This window comes from Phymastichus coffea, unplaced genomic scaffold (assembly GCF_024137745.1).
Source record: "Phymastichus coffea isolate CEN01 unplaced genomic scaffold, Cenicafe_Pcof_1.1 PCOF00161, whole genome shotgun sequence".
Taxonomy (NCBI): domain Eukaryota; kingdom Metazoa; phylum Arthropoda; class Insecta; order Hymenoptera; family Eulophidae; genus Phymastichus; species Phymastichus coffea.
In genome coordinates this window covers 303,896-329,007 of record NW_026706972.1, presented here as the reverse complement: position 1 = coordinate 329,007, position 25,112 = coordinate 303,896, and the positions used below count along the sequence as shown (strand labels likewise).

At 34.8% G+C, this 25,112-nt stretch overlaps 5 protein-coding genes across 12 annotated transcripts; 2 read left to right on the top strand and 3 right to left on the bottom strand.

Annotated features, from left to right (window-relative positions):
- Window positions 1–297: 297 nt before the first annotated feature.
- On the bottom strand, window positions 298–8,341 carry LOC131672857 (germinal-center associated nuclear protein-like). Its single transcript, XM_058950354.1, has 10 exons — window positions 8,160–8,341; window positions 5,992–7,742; window positions 5,103–5,921; window positions 4,610–5,037; window positions 4,151–4,537; window positions 3,311–4,075; window positions 2,739–3,233; window positions 2,382–2,663; window positions 1,969–2,314; window positions 298–1,890 (listed from the first exon to the last, which is right to left on the bottom strand). Exons 2-10 carry the CDS (start codon window positions 7,717–7,719, stop codon window positions 1,627–1,629), a joined length of 5,514 nt encoding a protein of 1,837 aa, XP_058806337.1. The 5' UTR covers window positions 7,720–7,742; window positions 8,160–8,341; the 3' UTR covers window positions 298–1,626.
- Window positions 8,342–8,719: 378 nt separating this feature from the next.
- On the top strand, window positions 8,720–13,947 carry LOC131672902 (putative elongator complex protein 1). The gene is made up of 12 exons (XM_058950434.1): window positions 8,720–8,839; window positions 8,912–9,400; window positions 9,464–9,892; window positions 9,959–10,450; window positions 10,522–10,736; window positions 10,803–11,227; window positions 11,288–11,733; window positions 11,792–12,399; window positions 12,474–12,667; window positions 12,739–13,140; window positions 13,217–13,432; window positions 13,506–13,947. Exons 2-12 carry the CDS (start codon window positions 8,954–8,956, stop codon window positions 13,574–13,576), a joined length of 3,945 nt encoding a protein of 1,314 aa, XP_058806417.1. The 5' UTR covers window positions 8,720–8,839; window positions 8,912–8,953; the 3' UTR covers window positions 13,577–13,947.
- A 137-nt stretch (window positions 13,948–14,084) lies between these two features.
- Window positions 14,085–17,783, bottom strand: LOC131672903 (G2/mitotic-specific cyclin-B). Its single transcript, XM_058950435.1, has 5 exons — window positions 17,597–17,783; window positions 15,964–16,617; window positions 15,646–15,885; window positions 15,448–15,566; window positions 14,085–15,364 (listed from the first exon to the last, which is right to left on the bottom strand). The coding sequence occupies exons 1-5, from the start codon at window positions 17,624–17,626 to the stop codon at window positions 15,112–15,114; spliced, it is 1,296 nt and encodes a 431-aa protein (XP_058806418.1). The 5' UTR covers window positions 17,627–17,783; the 3' UTR covers window positions 14,085–15,111.
- A 127-nt stretch (window positions 17,784–17,910) lies between these two features.
- Window positions 17,911–20,971, top strand: LOC131672875 (vacuolar protein sorting-associated protein 26C). Of its 4 annotated transcripts, none has more exons than XM_058950388.1 (5): window positions 17,911–18,106; window positions 19,838–19,981; window positions 20,051–20,540; window positions 20,609–20,734; window positions 20,837–20,971. In XM_058950388.1, exons 2-5 carry the CDS (start codon window positions 19,907–19,909, stop codon window positions 20,917–20,919), a joined length of 774 nt encoding a protein of 257 aa, XP_058806371.1. In that variant the 5' UTR covers window positions 17,911–18,106; window positions 19,838–19,906; the 3' UTR covers window positions 20,920–20,971. The 4 variants fall into 4 exon arrangements, with proteins under 4 accessions (XP_058806371.1, XP_058806370.1, XP_058806369.1 ...); XM_058950387.1 differs by having other exon boundaries at window positions 17,911–18,176; XM_058950386.1 differs by lacking the exon at window positions 17,911–18,106 and adding an exon at window positions 19,343–19,455.
- On the bottom strand, window positions 20,392–25,037 carry LOC131672874 (protein mono-ADP-ribosyltransferase PARP16). 5 transcript variants are annotated; one of them, XR_009302668.1, is made up of 10 exons: window positions 24,899–25,037; window positions 22,300–22,601; window positions 22,070–22,225; window positions 21,798–22,007; window positions 21,551–21,716; window positions 21,348–21,480; window positions 21,122–21,265; window positions 20,878–20,947; window positions 20,589–20,805; window positions 20,392–20,519 (listed from the first exon to the last, which is right to left on the bottom strand). XR_009302668.1 is itself a non-coding variant. In XM_058950383.1 (7 exons), the coding sequence occupies exons 1-7, from the start codon at window positions 24,969–24,971 to the stop codon at window positions 21,106–21,108; spliced, it is 1,200 nt and encodes a 399-aa protein (XP_058806366.1). In that variant the 5' UTR covers window positions 24,972–25,037; the 3' UTR covers window positions 21,100–21,105. The 5 variants fall into 5 exon arrangements, 2 of the variants coding, with proteins under 2 accessions (XP_058806366.1, XP_058806367.1); XR_009302666.1 differs by having other exon boundaries at window positions 20,589–21,047; XR_009302667.1 differs by having other exon boundaries at window positions 20,589–20,947.
- Between the last annotated feature and the right edge of the window lie 75 nt (window positions 25,038–25,112).

Sequence of the window (25,112 nt, the reverse complement as noted above, 5' to 3'; positions counted from 1 at the left end):
TTCTAATGCAGATGATGTATTTTTATAGAAAATAAAATTTGTATTAAACGTTATTTAGATCATAGTAAACAGGAAAAAAAGCTACAAATTTTACCAGTCAGTTTTTATTTAAGAACTTGTATCAATAATCCATTTAAATGATCGACGATATAAGTTAAAGTATTACTTTTCTTCTTGACAAAAAATATTTTAATGGAATATCTACGTTGTTATATGGTAAGCTAAAAGTGTATAAAATATGATAATAATCACATTTTCTTTCTAAAAAATGTGTTGTAAGAGGAATAAACTTAACAATTACAATGTGGTCAAACAACTGTTGAATGTTTCATGAGCTGCAACAAAGAAATAAATTTAAATATTATATAAAGGATTTTACCAAATAGTATTTTTGAATTGTTTCTAAAGAAATATTAAGAAGCTGAAGTTAAAGCAGCACAACAGCATAATTTGGTAATTTATCCATTTTACCCTTATCAGATGGAACTTATTGCACAAATTTAAATTTTTACTTGCAAAAATCTTGAATGTATTAAAATTACAATGCCGATAGGTGTTATAACATTATTTTATAAAAGATCAGTTTCATTTTTTGTTTGTAATTATTTTTTATAAAAATTTTGAATTGTAATCGTGTGCAAAAGAATAAATCATCACTCAATTATGTGTAAAAATTTGTTTAATGAACACAAAGGTAGATTATTAATGAAAGAGTTGATGAGCATAGTTGTAAAACTTGAGGGATAATATGTAACGAGATGATATGCTATGACGGTTCCACGATAAATTATACATGTAGGCAACCTGTATCTGTTACCATCATTTCGATCGAAGCGGAAGATATCAATATATCGTTACGGTTACCTATTAGAATCGCATTAATTTTCATGTTTTTACATATAATACACACCGAAAATGGAGAATTATTTAATAGAGAACACTGAGTTAAGAAACGTTTAAACTACTACAAAATGATGCCAAGGTTAAAGTTATATGAAAATTTCCGGTTCATTAGTTATATATATGTGTAGATAACTGAATTTTTTGGTACCAACCAATCGTATTTGGTAACCAATGTAGTTATTATTATTATTCAGGTTAATTTGTACATTAAAAAACTGCTACAATAAGATTTTAGAATTAAAAGTATAATAAGGTAATTTTTGTAGTAAAAAAACAAGGTTTGTATGGGAAAAATACAATTTATTTTTTTAGAAAATGTTTATTAATGTAAGAAAATGTCCCCTTTTTTTCAACATACCCTAGTAATCTTAATAGAAAATAGATATATACAAGAAGATGCAGGTATTTTTAATTATTCCAATAAACGTGACTCATCAGTTGAGGTCTGATATGATTAAAATTAACGTGAATAACAGTTTCGGCATTTAAAAACGAGCAGTACAAAAAGTATGGCACGATCGGGTATAGAAAAGGGCATTGGAAAGTAACAAAAATGACCTTACCTTACAAATCTATCTACAGATTAGGATAATCTTATATACATAGAAGCTCTGGAAAATCTCTGAAGAGATTCAGAATCACTTAAAATTAAATCAATACAATTTCATAATTGTTTCTGCAAAAATTTTACAGAAAATAGAAAGACATAAAGTACCAAATGGATCAACTGCCTTCTTTTAAAAGCTCGTCCTCAAGCGCAGCTGTGAGCTTAGCCTCAAAGTCTTTATTTTTCAATTTCTGTTCTTCTAATTGTTTATCAAGAAACTCGACAACGCTTTGTACTTCAGAAATTTGATTTCGCATTTCTTCACACACCACATCGACTGGAACTTCTTCTTCTTGCTGTTGACAAGTTTCGTTCAATTCGTTGATGTCGCACTTAAAATCCAGATCTATTTGTGAGGTCGACACTGTTATCCCTTGTACCTGAAAACGTTGTTTATTCAATTTTAGTAAATAAATAATAGAAAATCAAATTCCTGCAAGATAACTGATTTGACTAACCACTGGATTATCGCTATCATCCACCATATCAGTCTCAATGTTGGCCATATATTCAACTAGAGCATTGGATTTAAACCACCACGGTAGCGTTTGAAAATGTTTCACATGATTCTTGTTGTAAACTACTCGAGTGTTGCCAGGAATGTCACTGATTTTCTTGCTCATAATATGAAGTAGAACGTCGGCAAAATTTATCTGGCTATTCTCGTTGTAGCCAGCAATGAGGAAAAGATCAGCCATGATATTACTCGTGATAGCCAAGCTATTTTCGTGGCTCAATAGTTTACGGCAGTAACTGACTATCGCGTTGTGAAGCTGCATCATATCACGAATTGGCCATTCATATCTGGAAAAATATTGAATATTTAATATCTTCGCGTCTTGAAATTTTACATTTGACACAAGAAACTTACGTCCAAGACGGAAAAATGAAGCTACTCGTGATATTTAAGAGCTCAGCGCGATACTCGGACTGTTTCCAGACAGGATCAAAGTATTCATACGTGCAGGGGTACGGTCGTTTGTTGTCCAAAAAAATTTTCAGTTCTGGAGCAAAATCAGTGTAACTTATCGACTCGCTATCCATAATTATATCTGTTAAGTAGTTGACTGCCTCATTGTGTAGATTAATGATAAAATTAGGATCATTCAAAGGCGCGTAATATCTTGCGTCATGCGACAGGTGACCTTGAATCCTATAAATCACAGTTAGATATTGAAATCGACTCGAAAGTAATACAATCAATTGAAGTAATCTTAAGAATTCCCACCTGAGCCAAAGCTCTTCTGTAAGACAATCGTCAAATATCCTCTTGAGATAATCCATTTCAAGTGGAACAGCTGGTGATCTGTTGACTGCCAACCAAAGAGTGGCACTTTGAAATACCCTAAGTACCACGTTCTCATCAAGACTTCTCTCGTATAAAATCGTATATTCCGATACGTGCCCAGATTCCAACACATTTTCCAATACCGATGATACTTCGATTACATTTGGATCGACGTCATCGTCACCAAAAACGACAATAACTAATGGTATAGGTGGCAATTTACCACGTCCTAATATCGTTTTCATCAGTCGATACTCAATCGAACGTTCGTCTTCGTCGCCGAAAATGATGAACAATAGTGCATCCATTCCTGTTAGGCAATTTTCGCAGATTAATCCCTCGAAGTATCGAATGCAAATGTCCAGACGCTCATGTGGACTTGGCTTATGTTCAATAAAGATTGGTTCTTGCGTGAAATCTGATGAGCTGAGGTACCTGTGAAAAAAGAAATATAATTTTAAAATCAATTTAGATGTAATAACTTTTGAATTTTTCATTTCTCAAAAACTTACTTATTAATAGCCTTCTTGTGTCGCCAGGGAGTGAGCCTATTTTCAAGTAGTGGCCAAGACACGACCATCTTCCAGAAATTACGTTGACTCATCTCTACGTCAAACGACTTGGCATTCTCTTTGAGTCCAACGCTGATTATGAACGCGATAGGCGCGTGTTTGACCTTCTTCCGTTCCGGTGCCTCTAGCAAACTCTTTCTTCTGTTTTCCCTTGCATATTGTATGGCCAGTTTTTGCTGCGGATTGTAGAATTTTCGCGCGCAGTCATCGATGCTTTCCGATTGCAACCAGACCGGTGTATTGTCAAGTGCTTCTCTCCTTTGTGCTCGACGTTTTGCTGCCCATTGTTTCCAAGCCCGACAGTATTTGAGGAGTAAACGATCTTGCATCCGCCTCTCGACTTCGATCAACATGTCTTGCATGAATAATTGTTCGTCAAGGATATCCTTGTACAATTCCTTGAGCATTCCCTCGAACATGCGTTTGCTTAAGTTGTCGATTAGCTCAATTCGTTCCAATTCGGCTTGTACTATCGACGTACATACTTCGTTTATCACCTCTTTCTCTAGAATGTCGTACTCTTTAAAGCTGTTCATGATTCTCATTTTCAAACGTTCCAGCCTCTCTCTTTCGGCTTTCAAACGCAGCTCCGCCTCAAACTGTTTCTTCAGTATTTCGTGCTTATCTGTGAGTATCTTCTTTTCCACAACGCTGCTCTCAGTCGAGTTCTCGAGTGGCCGTTTCGTTGGCGTACGTTCTTTCGTGCTGTTACGAAAAAAATTATGTAACTCTATGAAAGACTTTTCTTTTGTAATAGTAACAGTCTAAAACTCAATTTACCTTAGAACTTCAACCTTTTGGACTTGCTCTGACAGCTCAGTAGGTGGCGAAGCTGGAGATACTTTAAACAGATTCGTCTGAGGTCCACTTGTACCCGAAAAAAGACTCTTGTTTACAGCCATGTTAATCGCCGAGGTAGTCGGTAATGTGGTTATAGGTTTGAATGCGGAGAAAACCGACGACGGTTGATTGTGCGTTGGTCCAAAAATTGAGGATGTCGTAATAGCGTTCGCAGAAGTAAATACACTTTGTATCGTTGTTTTTGAAACAACACTAGTTTCCACTGTCGTTGCAGGTGTAAATTCTTTATCAAACGTCGTCGTTGTCATTGATGATAGTGGCGCGGATTCCGGCTTCTTGAACGTAGACATCGAGGTAGTTACCGACCTGAATTAATAAAATAAAATTTGATCAAGCAACATTCCTGCAAATAGTCCAATTAGGATATAATTATCTTACTTGGTACGTTTCTTCTCATTTACATTGTTAAGTATTTTTTTTTGATCTTGTGCGTTGAAGGACTTTTTCATTAGGTAACCTTTAGCATTGAAACTATTGTATGGTTTGTGATTCTCGTATAATTTTTTAGGCCTCTTGCCACCGGCAATACACTCGCCAACTGATTGATTGATCGACAATCTCTTCGAAAGTACAAGATTGTAAGCACGATTTTGATCAAAGTTTTCAGGCTTGCGAAAGCTTTCTCTCTTCAGTTTAATGTAGAGGCTTTCCTTGTCACACTTGAGGCCAACCCGGTGACAAAATTCAAACACTTCGTCTTCGTCTTCAAAGCCAAGAATGTCGATCAACTCGTACAACGGATACTGTGTTGTGCCACTTGTACGACAATATGCTTTGACCATCGTCTCAAGTGCTTTTACTCGTACCTACGATCACACGTGTTTGCAAAAAAGAAGAGTCTCGAAAATCAAGCAATTCAAATTCCACTTACCTCGTTGAAGTATCGCATCAGAATGCAGGCATTCAAATAGCTAGTTTGTCTCACAAGTTTGAAAAATCTCGAGTAGTTATTCATATTCATGGCCGCATGCACGTCCAATGAAAATTTTACTTCGCGCGAGTGTTTCACATTCGATGAGAGAGTTCTCAATTCGGAGATGAAGGTACCATTGTTAAGATTCAACAGGATAACGTAGGCTCGAAACTCGGCCTCATTACTGCAGACTATATCGTTCTCTCTCAAATCGTCGTACATGTATTTCAAGCTCTGTAAACACTTAGTCAAATTTTCACTGTTGATCTTTGAATCGAACACCGTAGTGCCTTCGGCACAAAGTCTCTCCGAGGCAAGAATGTGAAATCTCGCGCACTGCTCGACCAACTCCACCGTGTCCAAGCAGCAGAGTTCTTGTTGAGTGATGTCCTTGCGGATACTTCTCATTCTATCCCATAAAAAGTTATACCAGTCTTCGAGGCTTGTGCCTTCCTCTTCACATAAGTCGACGATCTCGTGAAGTAAATAACTCATGGTAAGTTTGAGAGCCTTTACTGGTCTTAAATCGTGTGGCATTGGCTCCTCTTGATCCGCTGACGATCGGGAATACTGTTTGACGGCCAATGAGTGATCTATGCGGTATTCATCGCTATCTTTTAGCTGCTCATAACTAAATACTTGACGCTGAAATTCACGCATATATCTCTCCTTCTCAGGACACATGTCCGGACAGGTACCTTTAGTCACTTCAGCCGTGGCAAGGGATTTTTGCTTTCGGCGTTTTAATCGCATTAAACGATCTCTTGCGTCGAGGATCTGAAAATGAGTACAGAGTTTTAATCAGAATTTTTATTTGAATTTTATAATTGAATAGTTTTATACCGACTTTGTATCGCTCTTCAGCTGTCATTCCTGGCTGTTGAATTAAATTCTGCATCTCTTCTATAGCTGCTGAAGATATCTTTAGAATAGCTTTGTTTTCAGCAGGTGGTTCTACTGGAGAAGGTGGTTCTTCTTTTTTCAAAACTTTTGACTCGTTGACTATTATAGTAGGTTTTGTTGCTATTATTTTGGCTGATTTCACCAAAGACTTTGCTGCCAATGATGGATTACGCTTTTGTGAAATTGCCTTAGTGGTTAATTCTCTACTTATTTTTAATTTAGCTTTGGCAACTCTTTGATTTCTGCCTATTTGATCAGAATCTGGAAGATTGTAATCTGAGGGAGTGCTTTCCATTGCTCGTAATTCCTCCATCTGTTCTTCATCTAAGTTTAAATGACTGGCTATTTTACATGCCACAGATTGAGATTTCTTTGGTTTTGAGGACAACACTTCTTGAGTTGTCCAATCAGTTTGGAATTCTTCCTGACCATACGTTCCTCCTTTATTGTAAGCTTTTAATGCTCCATCATCAGTTGCATACCAAGCAATGATCATTTTTCGTTTTGGCCTTATAGTAATTTTTAGAGTTTCTCCAAACTTATCAAAGTGCTTTTTAGCTTCTGCTTTGAGTAGTAAAGCATCAGGAACATCTGTGCAAGTTATTGATTTTTCTATTTCTAATTTGACGTTAAGGTTCTTTTTATTTTTTTCAAGTCTACTGTATATTTCGGATTTTTTCAAATCATGTATAGATAAAGAAGAGTTAAGAACTTCCTTATTTTTGGAATTTCTACTCCGAATTTTTGCTCTGGCATCCAAAGAATGATAAGATGAGGAATCAGGTTCTCTGTTAGATTTTGTGTTTATTTTTCTTTCTAACTCTTCAGTAGACAACAAAGATTTTGGTTTTTTACTTATCTCTCCACATTTGGTAAAGATACTTGAGTCTTGAATGATAGCAGACTTGGAATCCTCATTAGATTTTCCAGATGCAATAAAAATTCTTTTTTCTGTGGTTTCAACTTCAAAAGGCAATTTGTGATCCTCGTTAGCTTTAGTACTTGTGACAAATATGTTTGTTTTTTCTGAATTGTGAATACCAAATGAAGATTTACCTGACATGGCAAAGACATTAGTCTGCTCATCACTCTGAGTTGCAAATGGGGACTTGTGATCTTTATTGGGTTTTGTACTTTCAACAAAAACATTTGTCTCTACTTCCTCGCTTCTCAAAGGTGACTTACAATTTTCATTGGACTGTGAACTTGTAGAAAATATACTACTTTGCTCTACTGAGGGAGCAGATAAAGGAAACTTAATATCTTCAGTGGATTTTACAACTCTAGCAAAAACATTTGTTTGGATGTCTTGAGTGGCAAAGGAAAACTTATGATCATCATTTATATTTTTACCAAATATATTAGTTTCTTCTATGCTTTTAGATGAAAAAGAAAATTTTAAATCATCAGTTGAAGTATTACTAACAGTAATATCTGTATCTTCCATATGATCATCTCTGTCAATTATATCTGGATTTGCAAAAGTAAAAGCTGATATCTCATTTGGTTGAGTTATTTTATTTCCAAATATATTATCAGAAAAAGCTCCAAAATTGATTGGCTTTTCTGGACTAGGAACAATGTTTGGTCTTGAGAAAACAAAACCACTAGAAGCAGCATCTGCTTCTGTATCTGAATCCACTTGCATGTCTTTATCCATTTTGATATGCATTAACAAAGTTGAAACATAATTTTCTAAAATTGAAATAAATTTATTAAAAAAATAAAACTGAAAATAGAAAATAAAACTCTTAACCTCAATAAATAAGTTTATATGTGAACTTTGACCAAGGTCAAAATTTTATAAAGCCTTCATTTTTAATTTTGTTAAAAGAATGTAATGAAACCCGAAGTTTACATTTTGTTATAAAATTAAATTGAAATATATTGAATTTCCTTCCAACACATTATAATTATTTAAATAAAAAATAATTATATTATGAATTTGGCTTTTATTAATTTCTAAATAAACATAACTAAATGAACCATATTTTCAGTAAAAAAAATAAGAATTATGTTAAAGCATGTAGTAAAGGCGAAACTTGATTATCAACAAAGAATTGAAAACAATATTGTCTTTTCTATGATGATATATACATAAAACTAGAATACCTCAGAATAAAAATTAAAAACAGAACGTAAGCTGATCAATAACACAAATTATTCAAAAAGTTTGATTGCCACATAAACGACTCCATGAGTCTAGTTTCTAGTTTGCTTATGTAATAAAATTTGAAACCTCTTAACGCTCACTTCTTATGCTATTGACTAAATAATTATAAGACGACTTTACATTTCGGTCATTTGGAGAGCGCAACACTATACATAACCTACATGGAGCATATAATATATATATGTATAGGTATAAATTTATATTTTGCGTCACTATTAATGGCGGTACTGTTTAAATTCACATATTTCAAAACTATCTATAGAATTTTTGCAATAACACTTTGATTTAAACAAACTCTATTAATAAATATCATCAACTAAAAGAATTATTTACATTGTAGATACTTGTTGCGAACTTGTAAAATAATTATTAGTTTTTGTTACATGAATAACTTTCGGCACTTTGGCGCCTCAAGAATACGTAGTGCGCAGACGTCAATTTTTGCACGTGCTGATGCGCGGGCTGCTAAAGTATATTTTATAACCAAAAAAGAAACAAACCCAAACTTAAATCATATTGTTTTTCTACAAGTCATTTTTTGTCGAATCGACTTAAAATATATTGACAATTAGTCTCTAGAGCCAACAAAAACGTGTGTAATTTCTTAGTTCGATAAAAGGTAATATTTTATGATACACAGAATGAAAAAATGTAAACAATTGTAAAATAATATGAACATGTTTCTTTGTAGGGAATAAAAATTAAAAAAATTTTGTAAAGTGAAGTATAAATCATGAAGAATATAATAGTAGAGACCCAAAAAATCAACATATTCAAAGATTGTGATGTTCTAGAGCCTGAGGGATATCATTATTGTTATAATGGTGACAATGATAAGTATTATTGTATTGGGGGTGAAGATGATTATTTCATGTCAGTCAATGTTCTCAACAACAAAAAAACTATTTACAAAAAAGTGTTCATAAAACAAGAAAAACTAACAAAAGCTGTGGGCATTGAGTATTGCAGTGTTACTAAAGAATTCTTTGTTGCGTATGAAAATGGAGTTGTAATATGTATGACTCTCAGAGAAGATAATAAAGTAAAATGCGATAATATTGCAGAGTTTAATGATGGTTTATATAGTATCAAACTGAGTCCTGATCATGACATTGTTGTTCTCTTGACAAAAGCTAATGTAGCTATCACTCTGTCATCTAACTTTGATATTTTCAATGAGGTAAACTTGAAATAAAATTTTGCAACACTAATTAAAAATTACTAATTTATATAATAATTTTAGACAAACCTAAACTCTTCAAATTTTGGAAAAAATCAGTTTATTACAGTAGGTTGGGGTAAAAAAGAGACTCAATTTCATGGTTCAGAAGGTAAAGCTTCTGCTAAAGCTAAGCCAAAATTGGTTGGAAAGAATGACGAAGATGTTGGCCTGCCTAAAATAACTTGGAAAGGAGATGGTAGTTTATTTGCCATAAGTTACATAGATCAAGAGACCAATGCAAGAAGGTTCAAAGTTTTAGATAGAGAAGGAGTTTTGCTTTACACTAGTGAATTAGTTGATTGTTTAGAGGGAACTCTGTCTTGGAAACCTTCTGGGAATTTCATTGCCTCAACAAGGAAGTTGCCTAACAAGCATACAGTTGCTCTTTTTGAAAAAAATGGACTCTTGCATAGAGAATTCACCTTACCTTTCACTACTAAAAACATTCTTGTCAGTGTTATACTTTGAATAATCTTAAATTTTACAATGTTAATAAAAATTGTTTTTCTCTTCTAGATTATTGACTTAATTTGGTCAAGAGATTCTGATATCTTAGGAGTATGGTACAAAGATCTTGATACAAATTTAATGACTGTCCAGTTGTGGACTGAAAAAAATTATCACTGGTACTTGAAACAAACAATAATTCATACAAAAGCAAATCCAATTTTATATGTTTCTTGGTTTCCACAAGCCAATAGAGATCTCATGATATTATCTACAAAAAATAATACAGTTTACACACTTTACTGGGTTATCTCTTGTAGTAGAGGAAAACAAATATCAGATAATGCAGTGGTGAGTGTTATAGATGGGAACAAGGTTCTTGTAACAAATTTCAGAGATGCTGTCATCCCTCCTCCAATAGCTCAACAAACTATGCAGTTTAATAGGCCTGTGAATGCCATTTCTTTTGCTCCAAGTAACAGTGAAGATTCTAAAATAAGTTCAAATGATTTTTTGGCACTTTTGAGCGGCAACAAAATAGCCTTGTGCAAACATATAAATGTAAATCAATTTCATATTATTTAAAAGTAATATGTTTATTTTTCTCATATATTATATTTTTCTTTTTATAGGAATCATGGGATAGACAATATGCACACCAGAAGACCTACAACATAGATATTCCATTGCTGAATGGAAACAAATATTCCAAACATTTAATACAACATTTACATTGGTATAACTCAAAACTCGTGCTATGTTCAATTACATTAGGCCTGAAAAGTTCTTTGTGTGAGCTGCATTTGTTTGACATTGAAGCCTTAGATGAGATACTCATAGATGCCAAGTAAGTTCAGCAGATAAAATTACAATAATAATTATTTACACTTAAATTCGATACGTGAATTTCCAGAATTATACATGAAATGCCTGGTCAGATAGAGCACATCATTCCATCGTCAGATTCGAAGATAGCTTACATAGTTGTCGAAGGTAAAATTTATTCGTACAACGATCGCGATGGTGTGCAAAAAAGCGACATGCTAATTAGTAATGAAGGTTCAATCCGAGCCGTTATCAAAGTTGAATTTGTCAAATTCAACGAGAAAGAAGTTCTGGTGGCATTGACGCGCAAGCATATTTTACATGTAGATGGGAACCCAGTTGCCAACAATGTCACTTCCTTCTCCGTGCATTCGGAGTTTTTACTAATAACGACTTTGCAGCACACTTTACTGTGTTTCAAACTAAACGAAATTGGCCTCAGTCAACTCTGCACCAAAGATTTAACTATCCAGCATTGGAACGACGTAACAAATGAGATTCAACGCACCCAAGGTATTGCCCCAAGCTGGACTTTTCGTAATTTTATTTGCTAATAAAATTTTATCATTTTAGAGTTAAACGTACGTCGAGTTGAAAGAGGTTCAATACTCATAACATCCGTGCCAAAAGGTACAAAAACCATTATTCAAATGCCCCGTGGTAATATTGAGTGCATCGAACCAAGATCACTGTCATTGGTGATAATTGCTGATTTCATCGACAAGCTCGACTATTTCGGAGCTTTCGATTTGATGCGCAAACAGCGCATAGACTTGAATCTATTGTACGATCATAATCCACAATCTTTCGTGGCGAACGTCGAGAAATTCGTAACTGATATTAGCAATTCAAACTGGATGAGTTTATTCTTGTCGGAGTTGAAAGAGGAGGATGTTACTAGAACCATTTATGCTAGTAGTTACGATAATCGAAAGGCTAACGAAAAACTAAAAAATATTGAAGAGATATGCGCTGTACTGAGAGAAATTATGGAGAGAGACTCGGATAATTTTCTACAGGTAACTTAAATTATTTTTTCAATCACATAATTTGTAAAAATACTTCTTTAATTTCCAGCCAATTCTCATAAGCTTGGTAAAGAGCAAGAAGACTATCGGCTTGGAGAATGCACTAAGACGTGTTAAACAGCTTAGATCAAAACATGAAACTTGTTCTGGCGGCTCACCTGAGGAAGCACTCAAATACTTGCTCTACATGGTTGACGTGAGCGTGCTGTACGACGTGGCCTTGGGAATGTATGACTTCGAACTTGTAATGCTGGTAGCTCAAAAGTCACAACGTGACCCGAAGGAATACGTAGCACAGCTTAACGAACTACGTCAACTGGAGCCAAATTACATGAAATTCAGTATAGACTCACAACTCAAACGCTACAGCTCAGCTCTCGAGCACATCGTCAAAATTCCCGACAGGGAAGACGAGTGTTTAGCGTTTATTAAAAGCCACGAGTTGTATGGAAAAGCTCTGAGACTGTTTGACTGTAAGAGCAAGCAGTACAAGAATGTAGCTAACGCTTATGGACATCATTTGAACAGTAAAGCTAAGCATAAGGAAGCTGGAATAATGTTCGTCAAGGCGCAGAATTTTGAAGGCGCGCTGGAAGCTTTCAGACTGGCTGTCAGCTGGCAAGACGCTATTGTCACTGCTGTCAAAATGAATCTCAAGTATGTTGTTTATATGTATCGAATAAAATAATGTTATTGAGAATTATGGTGATAAAAGTATATTTTTGCTTTAGTTTCATTCGACTGAACGAGTTGTACGAAGATTTAGTGACGAGATTACTCGAAGAGAAAAGGTACGATGAGGCAGCATTAATATTATCGAAACGTCTTAATCGATTCGAAGATGCTGTTGCCACGCTATGTCAGGGCCGATTATGGCATCAAGCCTGGGCAGATGCTTACTGTATGAAACGCGAAGATCTCATTGGTAAGTTCAAATCCAATGTTAAAGTTTCTTATAGTACATAACAAGTAATTTCTTGATTTTATTATAAACAGAAACTCACGTTAAACCGGGTATCCTGGATCATGCCGATTTCACATTAACGCAGCTACGCCAACACAGAGAAGACTTTAAAAAGCACAAGAGCCGTTTAACAGTTCTACGTGCTCAAGCAGCAGCTCGAGAATTGAGTATGCATTTTGAATTTGACGATAACGATCAAAGTAACACTGCCAGAGATATTAGTGATTTAATCAGCGACACAACAAGCATTGCCGGCTCGACTGTAACAAGAAGTTCGCAAGCTTCGCATACCACAGGCCGTACTTACAAATCTAGCAAGAATCGCAGGAAACACGAAAGGAAAATGCAGAGTATCAAGGAGGGCAGTGTCTATGAAGATTTAGCACTTATTCGAATACTTCATCAGCTTATTAGTCAGGCTTACAAGCAGAAAGGTAGATATCGACAATACAATTGTTTAGCAGCATGATCTTCAATGGTTAGAAAATTAATTGTTTTTTTTTACATTAGATGAGGTTCGATCTTTGTTGGAAATGCTGCTCTATATTAATAGCGACTGTGTAGCCGAAGAATTGTATAAAGAGATGAATGAGTTTCTAGATGAAATACGAAGAGGCAAGCAAGAGATTTGGTTTCCAGCTGAAATTAGAAGTCCAGAGAGTGATCAACGAAACTCGAGTTCAAACACAAGTCGTATTGTCAATAGTCTATCCGCCACTCTAATAGGTACACGTTGTTTCAAATTTCCAAAGACTTCCTGTTTTTTTGTGAAATATTCATTTGGAAAATTTGATTTCAGAATCATATTTACTTCATCCTCCAGAAGAGAACCCTAGTAACTGGAATCTAGATATTTTTTCAATGTCTTAAAATTGTTATATGGTAATTATGCCAATGTTATAAATTTTTTTTACTGTTTAATGAAAGTGTAATTTTTTCATTTTCTTTTTATACGGAAATTTATATGAAACTGAACTACTTGCAATTTAGATGTATCTTACACAATAGTCAATATACTTATTGGTATTTAAAGAAGTGTGCATAATGTAAACCAGATATACCCATTATTTATTCAATGTATATATAAGATGTGATTTTCAATGTTTAATTATAACTATATTATTTATTAATAATTACAAGCAGATTAGGCAGATATAAAATATGTTGTTTGGTATCATCAGCAATGTATATTATCTTTTTCTATTTCGTAAAATCGATAAAATTAAAATCTACTCAAATGTTTCGTACGTAACTCTTCAACATAAGTAATGCTTTAAATAACGCATGCTATTCAAAAAATTATATTATTGGTTCACTTTATGTGTTTATTTTTATAAGAAATGTGATAAGTCTTAATTTAATTAAATAATAATAGAAAAATACTCTATTTAACGCTTACGCATTTATTTACAAAACATAAGATATTTTACATAACACGATCAGACGAAATCTTCCACACACACAAATATATTAATAGATACAAGTATACAATATTAGTATTTGTAACTAATCTGATAGGGAAAAATTTTGATCAAAGTGAAATTTTAAAATCACAAACTTTTTATTGCGATTTTTTGCAAGTCTTATAAAATAATTTCAGTTTTACATCTATAATTTATTTTTTATTTTGAAATCATGTAATAATCATGTATATTAAAAATTTTATCGATCGCGTAACAAATATTTTCATCAAAATATTTTCTGTAATGTACACATGCACTTTTTTTGTTATTAATTAGTACTTTTGAAATAAAAGAATAATGATAAGTCTTTACGATACAAAAATCTTCGTACTTAACGTTGTATTTTGATTAAAAATATTTGACTATACCAAGTACAAAATTAATACTATATTCACGTTGAAAATGTATAAAAAATTTTTAATTATCATGTAAAAATGTTTTAACAAGCATTTTATAATGAAAAAATGCACTTCCATCAGTCATTTTTTCTATAAGGCTGTGGATAATTAGTAATAATATCAAGAATGGAATAATGCACTCAAGACAGCCACACAATCTCGTATTTTAATAATTTAAATGGAACGGAATTGTATTATTTGAATTATTTTTTTAATTTGTAAATTAACTATCAAAAATATTAACCTGTCATTAAGATCAACGATCATAAAAAATTATAGAAAGGTGATCAAAAACAGCAAAAAATTTAGGAATAGACTCATGGCTGTCAATGTAATTATGAAGTTAAAGTACAATATTAAAAAAATTAAAGAATCAATACCTCCGCAAATTTGGGCACTTGTAAAGAGCGTTAGCGGAAGAACTCGATAAAAATTTAGTTTTTTGTAATGCTGACGAAACGGCACTCACAATGTCACTCAATAAATCCATCGCATGCATCGCAACTATGTATACACTCCATTGTACTATGTTACAAAATTAATATTATTCGATCCTATGATTCGCCAAAGCTTGCAAAGTCGGAGACTTCAATTCCGGACGGAGACTGATTTTCATATGCTTAGGATTGGTGTATTTCCTTCGCACGGCCTGATACTTGCTCTTTTCCGCGTTGATCATTATCACGGAAATCTCTTTCACCACTGGCAAAACGTCCTTCACTCTATACGTGCTGTAGTGCACCAGAGTTTTTGTCCAGATGACTTCACCATCCTGAAGATTGTCATTCCCCAACAACCTAAAAGAATAAATTTTTTAATATTATAACTATAAAATTGAAGTTCTAAATGACCAAAAAACTTTATAAACCGTATATCTTACAGGAAAGAAAGATAGAGTGCAGCAGCAGCAATAAGACTTGGTGGGTGGTGACAGACTTCATAGTAAACTAAACTTTGCTCCAAGAAATATTTTGCCAGTGTATGATGTACTGGCAAAGCCTGAAAAAAAAGGTTATTATTTAATGAGTAATTTTAAAATTTTTGTGAATTACAGGTGTCATCTGATGGAGAAATTTACCTTGCCAGCTTTGCTGTATCTCCTAAGAAAATGCAATGGTAATGGCCTTCCAAATGAAAAGTTGAGAGTCTTAATGATGAGCAGTTCCATCTGCAATATTTCTCCTTTTGTGTAAGCATTGTCTGTAATGTACACAAAGTCACTAATGTCTGGAGAATACATTTCTTCATATTTGCTGGCTATGAACATAGCTGTGACTCCAACCAATTGTAGCCTTTTACGAGTGATTAGTTTGAAGTCCTGAAAAAAAATTTAAGAAGTCTTAGTAAAAAAACTATTGAACTAAAATAAAAATATTGTAAAAGAAACAGCATGTACCTGCAGAAAACGATCAATGATTGCAATAGTTAAGTAAAGTGTTTCTTGCATTAAGTGAAACTGTTCATGAACTTCAATCAGCCAATCGACCAGCACACACCTCATTTTGGGAGTAACTTCTTGACCTTGTAAATATTTTTCTTTGACAGGGAATAGTACTTCCAGATCCCTCAGATGTGCATAAATATCGTTACTATATACAGAAACAAGGATGGGATTTTTTCTATCCTCTTCGTCAATATCTTCAATTGTTATCAGATCCGTGGAAAAGGAGTCTGTCTCTTTCTTAGCAACATTGGAATCAGAGTCCTTCTTATTGGCATTGCTATCAGTCTCATTTTTGTTAGCCTCTGCCAGCAGCCGGTTATCAACATGCACTTCAGTTTTTGGAACAGGCTTTACTATTTGCACTGGTGCCTTCTGCACTGGCTTCTCAAGCTTTTCAAACTTATCGACTTTAATTTGCACTTGCTTGGATATCACTGGTTTCTTTAACAGAACTTTGTCCTTGGTAATTTGACTAGCTTTCCCTGTCAAATCATTAGTTCTATGGTTGTTTACTTTGTTGCCTATCTCTCCAAGAGCTGCTCTCCTTTGACCTGGTACTAATGTCATAGATTTGACATTCTTGACATTCTCCTGGTTAGCAACATTCTGTGGAAAATCCAAATTCAATTAGTATAATTTCAAGTTACTGCATTCAAATTTCATTTATTTGTTTCTTGAATTATGTTGTTTTAAGAATTTTGAATTTAATCTTTCATTAAAAGCTAATAAATATTCTACTTGCATTTTCAAAGCATGGGGCGCATAATTATTTGAACAGATTGAAAATTTATATTAAACATAAATATTTTCTATTTATTGAATAAATGGAGAAATAAGCAAAAACAATAGAATTCCATTTCCGAAGGGTTTGAATGGTCGAAAATGCAACGGAAATTTCTAAGTTTCGTAAGAACGATCAACTCATCGTCATTTATTGTAAGTAATCAACTGTCAACGGGATTGAATGGACAACATTCAAGACAACATTCAACGAAACAAAGTAATTGTATTTTAACGTGCTTTCAAAAGAGATAGTATTCATCTTTTGACGAACACCGTACGCGCCATGGAAAAATGTAAATACCACAACCGTTGGCTCATGCGCGTAATTGTCGAATGTATTTGGACTTTCGCGATAAACACCGAGATTCAGTGCGCCGCAAATTGCAAATCTGATGAACATAAATCACGCAAAACATACTACACTTAATGAGATGACTTTCTTAAGTAGAAAATCAAGGACATACACTCATGAATTGACCGTTTGAAATATTCAAAGTCGAAGAAAATAAAGCAAAAAGAGACAGATGTGGATTAGCAGCGATGGAAACATAAAAGCGCCGTTCAGTTTCCAAGGGCTTAAAAAACGCTGACCAGGTCAGCAAATTTACATAGCACGATGACATCAATATAAATACTACGATACACCAAAGTAAGACGTAATAAATAATAAATAGGACTTTAAATTGGAACAGGACATTTAAACGGTCTTCGTCCAACGGCCATTCGACTATATACACACCCCTTAATGCGACGCTCAAAATGTGTTGAAATCGATAAATTTTTTCAATAAAAATTTACTCACGATATTAACGGCTCGGCTCCTGAACGCCATAGCTACTCCAGACGATCCAAAAAAATGTAAAGTGTTGGTGATACGTCCTCGCCGACAGAAAATCCGACAATGCTTTAACGTCCAACGGTCGCCGCGCCGGTGCTATGCTTCGAAAAGTCACCGGAAGTTCGTCCCTTGTCGGCCGTACAACGATTGGCTGATTCGAGCGCTTGTGTAGCACCTAACTGCCGTTTTCGAAAATATCGCCGAGAAAGAGGGGACGACAACGAACCGGCCTTTTAAACTTGCCTGCGATGTGTAACAGTCATGAACTTGGTTATGAGTATGTGCGTGTATATTTATGCTTGAGAGAGGCGTTCGGTGTGGGGATGCTGGTTGTCGATTGTTATTTGCCGCGCTCTCGAAGATAAGAAGTTTTATGGCGGGATCAAAATGTCTTGTAAACATTTTTTTTTCGCATTTCTCTTTTGATCTCGGTCTTTATTAGTTAATTGAATTGTGGCGCATCGGAGTCCTCAGGTACCCACAGCCATTAAAACGAAACGAAACGGTCTTTATTAGTCTGTCATAGATATGTGTGGTGGAATGGGTAATTACATTAAACTTTTTTGTTAATGTGATTAATTTTTAGCAACCCAGCCAATTTGCAGAAATAAACATTTTTTTGTTTAACGGGTATTACGAAAATAAAGAAATAAAAACTTTCCGCACAGGTGTTTATTTTCGATTGCAAGTAATCGATATCTTTACAAGCGCTCAATATATACATATATATAATAGAATCGAATATAGGGCGCTTTAAACGTGAGTCACGTGATACGTATCTCGTCTGCTTTTGGCCCCGGTCCCATAGATACGTATAAATGCGGACGGACACGGACGCGAATCGCAACTCTAGTAACATCACTAAAAATATCTAGTTCGGTTATTTAGTACCAACACTACAGATAGTAAGCAAAAGTAACTGTTGTTTAAAACTGTAGCGCCGAACGTACCATATTTAATGTTCAATGATTTAATGAACGCTTATCTAACCTTTACATTATTGTAGTCTATAAGATGGCAAATGATAGAGAATTGATAGACTTTCAACTACAATTAGTGGAATTAGGCCTTAATTTTATGGAAGTATATGAGAAGAAGAAGAAAATATATATAAATGATATGTATTAATCATCCCAAAAGCTTTTTTTACATTAGCATACTCATCAATAAGCAATATTCATGAGAATTTGAAAAGTAAATTGCAGACCTGACATTTGAACATTAAATGTGGTATGTACACCCAACGTGGATTGAATCGCGACCCCCCCAGTTAGGTTGGTATGAGAATTCCGTCGTTGCATCGGAACGAAAAAACCGCGGGAATATACAAAAATGAAAATTCGTTTTAAGATACGATAAAAAGCTAAAACGTTACTAATTTGTTTTTAGGTTTAAAATTAATTGTTTGCCGAATAATGAATTTAGATGCATGATTATTTGATTTTAGGTTTTAATTATATAATTTAAGAACGAGCGTTATACTATGGCCGATATGAAAATCACCGTTACGGACTGAAAGTAGCACTCATAGTCTCATACCAACCTAACTGGGGGGGGTCGCGATTCAATCCACGTTGGGTGTACATACGTTCGGCGCTACAGTTTTAAACAACAGTTACTTTTGCTCACTACCGGTAGTGTTGGTACTAAGTAATCGAACTAGATATTTTTAGTGATGTTACTAGAGTTGCGATTCGCGTCCGTATCCATCCGCATTCATACGTAGCTATGGGACCGGGGCCTTTAGGATGATTTAATCTTGTTATCTACATTAGATGGTTATACCGCAGGATTGCATTGCAGTATGCATTGCACGTTCAACGGTATTTTAGTGCATAAAATATTATCTGAAGAAAAATGGAACAATAATATGAATAATTTTTGCCAAAATAATACAATTATATTATTACGTTAGAATTTGTACTGTAAATAGATAGAAAAAAATTGTTAAACTATCGCGATGTCAGTTAATATTGATATCAGGCTCAAACGAGTTAGCAAAATCTATCGGGAGGGTGTAAGTTCTTTTTATCTCTAATTTTTTTTTCATTTTAATTAGATGATTAAATTAATTTGAGGGTTAAGTTTTTTGTTTTGTTTATTTGAATATCAATTTGTCTAAATAGGTTATCTTAATAAGATATAATTTTCGTCATGTGATGTGAAAAATCAGTACAGTAATTTTATTTCTGTTTTTTGTTATAGGAGACCGTTACTGGTTTAATTTTATTACAAACAAATTCCGATTTAAAACATGATGGAATATTTCTGACAATGGAAGGAGCAGTCAATCTACAGCTGAGTTCAAAAACTGTTGGCATTTTTGAAGCATTTTATAATTCAGTCAAAGTAAATTCTTCTTACTCTATGTGATCATGTCTTGCATGCATGTATTAATGTTTATATTTGTCACTTCAGCCAATACAATTAATTCAGTACACAGTGGAAGTAGTTCCAGCAGGTAAAATTCCAAGTGGAAAAACAGAAATACCATTTGAACTGTCAGTGAAACCTCGAGGCACTAAAACTCTTTATGAAACTTATCATGGGGTGTTTGTAAATATTCAGTATATGATTCGGTGTGACATCAAAAGGAGTTTTCTTGCAAAAGATGTCAGTAAATCACTTGAATTCATAGTAGAAGATAAGCCTGTGAAAAAAACTAATAAGGAGTCAAATAAGACTATATTTTTTAAAATCAAACCAGAATCTCTTCAAAATACGAGGGACAGATCAATTGTTCCAAGATTTTGTATTGCTGGAAAAATAAATTCATTGTATTGCAAACTGTCTGAACCATTAACAGGTGAAGTTGTTGTAGATCATTGTGAAGCTGTGATTAAATCCATTGAGTTGCAATTAGTAAGGGTAGAAACTTGTGGATGTGCTGAAGGATATTCAAGAGATGGTAAATTTATTTTTTCAAGATTATTCATTAATAAGTAAATTTGCTTACATATATATACTTTATTGCAGCAACTGAAATACAAAATATACAAATTGGAGAAGGAAATGTATGTGCTGGTCTTGGTATACCAATTCATATGATTTTTCCTAGACTATTTACTTGTCCTACTTTGAGTACTAGTAACTTTAAAGTTGGTGAGTCTTGAATACAAATTAAAAATGTCACAATTCATTTAAATACTAATTATGGCAGCCCTTGTAGTTCACTATAAATCGTTTTTAATTTTTTTTTTTCAGAATTTGAAGTAAACCTAATTGTTGTATTTGAAGATGATTACCTTGTGACAGAAAATTTTCCTATAATTTTGACGAGGCACTAATTTGTTTTTACTTCAAATAGTTTGTTAACTGTACAGTTTTTATTATACATATTTTATATTTTAATGTACATAATTGGTATTTTGATAAATTAATTCGATCATGACTTAGAAAATTTAATATTTGTTACCTATAAAATATTGCACAATAATTTTCATTTGTTATGTAAAAATTGTACTATTCTTTTATCAGTCTAGACCAAACCTTCGCATTAAGAGCCTAAAGTATCTTTCAACATTTCTGTTATGAGATAATCCAACAGAAGCAAGTAGTACAACATAGCCCAGCATGAAAGTTAACAGTTTGTGTTGTCTTAACCATTCTAAAACTCTATTATTGCGGGTCGATCTAAAATATTCAAGTAAAACATGAATTTATTATTTTTTTTAATTGAATTTATTGTTAAAACAATGTCTTATAAAATTTTTACCTTAAACGTCCAAATTCTTGACTGTATACCAAAAGATACCGAATTTTGACAAGATCACTGTTTGTTACAAGACAGTATTTGTTAGGCACTTTACTGCCAGTGGATTCTATTGTCATATTTCTTGAACTATTATCTAAATTGATAAAAAAAATATATGAGTATGAAATTGAAAATCTCTGAGGAGTAAACAGAATTAAAATAACCTTCAGTGCCAATTTTTACTTCTGGATGATTGATAATTTCACACAATGCAACACAACTCATATCACTGCCTAATATACTGCCACCCCATCCATAACCAACTGGACTGTAGGGTAAACTGACTGCTAGTTCATTAGACAGGTAAATACCTTCACCAAATAAAGCTTCCTATAAAGAAAAATCGTTATTGAGCAGCATGTATAGACTACTTATCCAATCTTCAGTCTCAAATAATAAAAGGTGATGTACCTTGCACATATGTTGCTGCAAACCATAATGTAAAATAGAATGAAAATTTTCTAATCTGCTTCCATGAAAAGCAAAAAAGGTAGAACGTCCCTTGGCTAATTCTCTCCACCTTTCTTCGTTAGCAGATTGTTTGGCACTTGCTACTTGAAATACCAAGTTAGGGGCTGCAACAGCTACCTCTGAGTTTACTCTTTTTAACACAGATTCATGCTGCAAAATACAGATTTAATGAGTACTTATTAGAGATATAAACAAATAAAACTAGTACTTACGCAGTCTTTACTGATACTTTTGACGTGTAAATCTCCTAGTTTTAATAAAACCCAGTACAGCAACTCTATGAAATCAGACTTACTTTTGTAAATATTGGGTTCTCTTAATTCTTGAGCTATTATTGGCAATGGTGGTACAAGCTCTACAACTCTCCTCTGAATATAAAATATATCAAATCAGTCTGTACAAGCTAATGTTAAAGCAAATATTATGAGAGTTTGTAACTCACTAGTGAGTCGATATCTTTAGTGTCGTTCTTCATGTACATTGGGGGAAAAGGTCTGAGGCAGGTGTCAGTGCGGTAAGTATGACAGGCAGCAACAAAGAGGGACCATTTGAGATCAGCAGCTTTGAGATCTTTTTCAAGGACATATTTGAGAGCAAGAACCTTCTTTTCAACGTCTTCTTTGCTGATAAGACTTTCAACCGGACTAGCCGTGTACAGAGCTTCGAATTCCGGTTGTTTTGCTACACTGGCGTCGTCTTTGATGTCTAAGCAGTCGTCGAACTTCTCGTCGATACAAGCCATTTCTATGCGATTATGAATTGATTTGATCGATTGTTTACTTTGCTACGCTCTGAAGGTTAATCGCGAGTCAATGGTTGCGACTTACTAAATCGAAGTTGCGAACAGGTACGATGAATTTTTGACTACTTTAACGTCATGATACAGCAAAAAAATTAAAAATAAAGAACTCGGGACGATGGTTAAATGCACACAAAAAATGAGCTGTCTGCCCGCTGTCGTCTTTTGTTGTGCTGCTGCTGCCACTTTGCCAGTATATACGAGACAACGGGACACGTAGTCTAGCAGACAAAATAAACCAGTGGGGGCAACATATCGAATCGAATACTTGAATGATTAGCGCGATACGCCGATATACTATCAACACATAGATGCATTGTATTTGATCTACTTCAAATGGAAGAGTGAAATTTTTCTTATCATTTCTTTTATCGTATAGATTAGAGAATTTATTGCGAGGTGAAAACTAATGCATTTTTACGTATGAACTATGAAATTTACTTAGATATGTTTATTGGTAGCTCTGATATTTGAAACTTGAAAAAAAATGTTGCTTATACGGATAATATAAGTATAACTATGGAGAAAAAATGAGATTAATGATTTTGAGCAAACAAAATGTACGTATGAATTAATATTGTATCATTTTGCAGCCACAAAAGCAATAAACTTACATTTCAGCGAGCATTTACTATATTAAATGACGTCTACGCAATATCAAAGAGGCAAAGTATTGTTTTTTTAAACACGACTTTTTCTGTAAAAAAAATCCAGAAAAGTGTTCGTCTGCATGTGGGTATTATTTGTTATAGTATTATTTATATTATTATTCATTAATTTAGATTCAATGAAAATGAAAACTTTAACTTTGCTTTTGATAATGGAAAAATGCAGCAGAATTCACAAGTACGAAATAAGAGTGAAGATGCCAGTAATATCCGTAATATTACTAATGTTTGTACCAATTTAATTCCGTGTACCTAACATCTATTAGGTTTATAGACTTAACTTAACTTAAGGTGGAATTAACAACTCATACAAATTCCGTTTCACTGGCACAAGAATCAACTTTATAAATCCCACGTCTATAAAAGAAAATCCAACGTCACACAAAACGCATGTCGGACCTAACACGGTTGTTTCTACTAGAAGGGTGGTGGCGCTTGGAGGATTAGACAGGGCTGACAGCGCACGTCCCTATTCTACTGCCACGGCGGCTGGCGGCTCTCCCTTTCACAGTAGAACACGCATATAGGGTGGCGGTGCGATCAGCCCACGTCTGACAATACGCGCTCGTTTCTACTGAGCTTCCGCCCGGGGATTAGCTCGTTTTCGAAGGGAATTGCGACGTTTTTGTTTTTGGCTTGGGACAAAAAAAACACGAAGAGAGACATTCGACCACTTTTTTCTTGTCGTTTCGGGCTGATTTACGACAGGATTCGCAAGGACAGCGACAACAATAACTGAGCGAATAATCTGTCTGCGTGGAAACGGCGCAGCGTAACATATCTTATGTACAAATACGGGTTTTGAAGAAAAAAAAAGGAGAGAACTCGTTGTTTACGCGAATTACAAGCAGTTTTCTGGAACGAGCACCGTCTTGTACAGCGTCCACTATAAAGAAATCCATCCTTCTGCGTGCTGAGTTTTCAAGCCTCTCACCCTGAAACTTTTATACGGGCAACAACTCCTCTCTCTCTCTCTCTCTCTCTCTCTCTCTCTCTCTCTCTCCCACTTTTTCTCTCGCTTGACCGAAGCAAGCAAGAGCGAGGACAAAAAAAGGACACAGAAAAATAAAAAGAAGAGAGAAGGCGGTTGCACATACACGGAGCGGAGACGGAAAGTGCGAGAGTGAGAGTCTTTCTCGGTTGCGAGAGAGAGAAACTTGCTTGTGGTGCCATTGGGTGGCTTGCGATTGGCCGCACTGCGATTCAATGTCATGCCTCAAGGTAAACTATCAATGACGTCAGCGCACGTCACATTAACAAGTGGGAGTGGATATGGATGTAGCCGCGTTCGCGGCTCTGCGCGCGAGCGAGCGACAGAGACAGAGAGAATGTGTGTAGTAGTCCGCGCGCAAGTAAAGTAAGCGAGCCGCAGTTCGAGGCGCTCAGCTCTGCCCGCGCAGTTCTCTCTCGCTCGCACTCGCGTGCGTGCGTGTGTGTGTTGCTACAAAAAAAGAAAAGAAGAGGAGGAGGTAAACCGACAAGACGGAAGAGCAGAAAAAAAAAACAAAACTCGACGGAAAATCACGAAAAGAGATACGCAGATACAAGCGCAAGCGCGACGAGTGTTGACTTACTCGCGGTTGAATTACTCGGTCGGTGCGGCGCGATCGCTGGTCGGTCGTTCGTCGGTTGGCAGTGCGGCAGCATCGAAAAAGCTACCGAAAAGTGCTACTGGTGCAGGTCGTGCAGTCGATGGAAAATCACCGAAAAGCCCGTGCGCATGCCCGCGCCCGATGACGTCACGGCTCTTCTCCGCGAGTGTAGCAGCACCATCAGCAGGCAGCAGCA

What these genes read in the sequence shown, in the direction of transcription:
- LOC131672857 (XM_058950354.1), bottom strand. Translation starts at nt 7,719, where the DNA reads ATGCATATCAAAATGGATAAAGACATGCAAGTGGATTCAGATACAGAA. An exon ending in TTCATTTTTCCGTCTTGGAC is followed by an intron (nt 2,315 to 2,381) that starts GTAAGTTTCTTG and finishes ATATTTTTCCAG; the next exon opens with ATATGAATGGCCAATTCGTG. An exon ending in ATGATAGCGATAATCCAGTG is followed by an intron (nt 1,891 to 1,968) that starts GTTAGTCAAATC and finishes CAACGTTTTCAG; the next exon opens with GTACAAGGGATAACAGTGTC.
- LOC131672902 (XM_058950434.1), top strand. Translation starts at nt 8,954, where the DNA reads ATGAAGAATATAATAGTAGAGACCCAAAAAATCAACATATTCAAAGAT. An exon ending in ACTCGGATAATTTTCTACAG is followed by an intron (nt 11,734 to 11,791) that starts GTAACTTAAATT and finishes TTTAATTTCCAG; the next exon opens with CCAATTCTCATAAGCTTGGT. An exon ending in TCAGGCTTACAAGCAGAAAG is followed by an intron (nt 13,141 to 13,216) that starts GTAGATATCGAC and finishes TTTTTACATTAG; the next exon opens with ATGAGGTTCGATCTTTGTTG.
- LOC131672903 (XM_058950435.1), bottom strand. Translation starts at nt 17,626, where the DNA reads ATGGCGTTCAGGAGCCGAGCCGTTAATATC. An exon ending in GGAGCCGAGCCGTTAATATC is followed by an intron (nt 16,618 to 17,596) that starts GTGAGTAAATTT and finishes GATTTTCCACAG; the next exon opens with AATGTTGCTAACCAGGAGAA. An exon ending in GCACTCTATCTTTCTTTCCT is followed by an intron (nt 15,365 to 15,447) that starts GTAAGATATACG and finishes TTATTCTTTTAG; the next exon opens with GTTGTTGGGGAATGACAATC.
- LOC131672875 (XM_058950385.1), top strand. Translation starts at nt 19,593, where the DNA reads ATGTCAGTTAATATTGATATCAGGCTCAAACGAGTTAGCAAAATCTAT. An exon ending in CATTTTATAATTCAGTCAAA is followed by an intron (nt 19,982 to 20,050) that starts GTAAATTCTTCT and finishes TTGTCACTTCAG; the next exon opens with CCAATACAATTAATTCAGTA. An exon ending in TACTAGTAACTTTAAAGTTG is followed by an intron (nt 20,735 to 20,836) that starts GTGAGTCTTGAA and finishes TTTTTTTTTCAG; the next exon opens with AATTTGAAGTAAACCTAATT.
- LOC131672874 (XM_058950383.1), bottom strand. Translation starts at nt 24,971, where the DNA reads ATGCTGCCGCACTGCCAACCGACGAACGACCGACCAGCGATCGCGCCG. An exon ending in CTAAAGATATCGACTCACTA is followed by an intron (nt 22,226 to 22,299) that starts GTGAGTTACAAA and finishes TTTTATATTCAG; the next exon opens with AGGAGAGTTGTAGAGCTTGT. An exon ending in TGCAGCAACATATGTGCAAG is followed by an intron (nt 21,717 to 21,797) that starts GTACATCACCTT and finishes TTTTCTTTATAG; the next exon opens with GAAGCTTTATTTGGTGAAGG.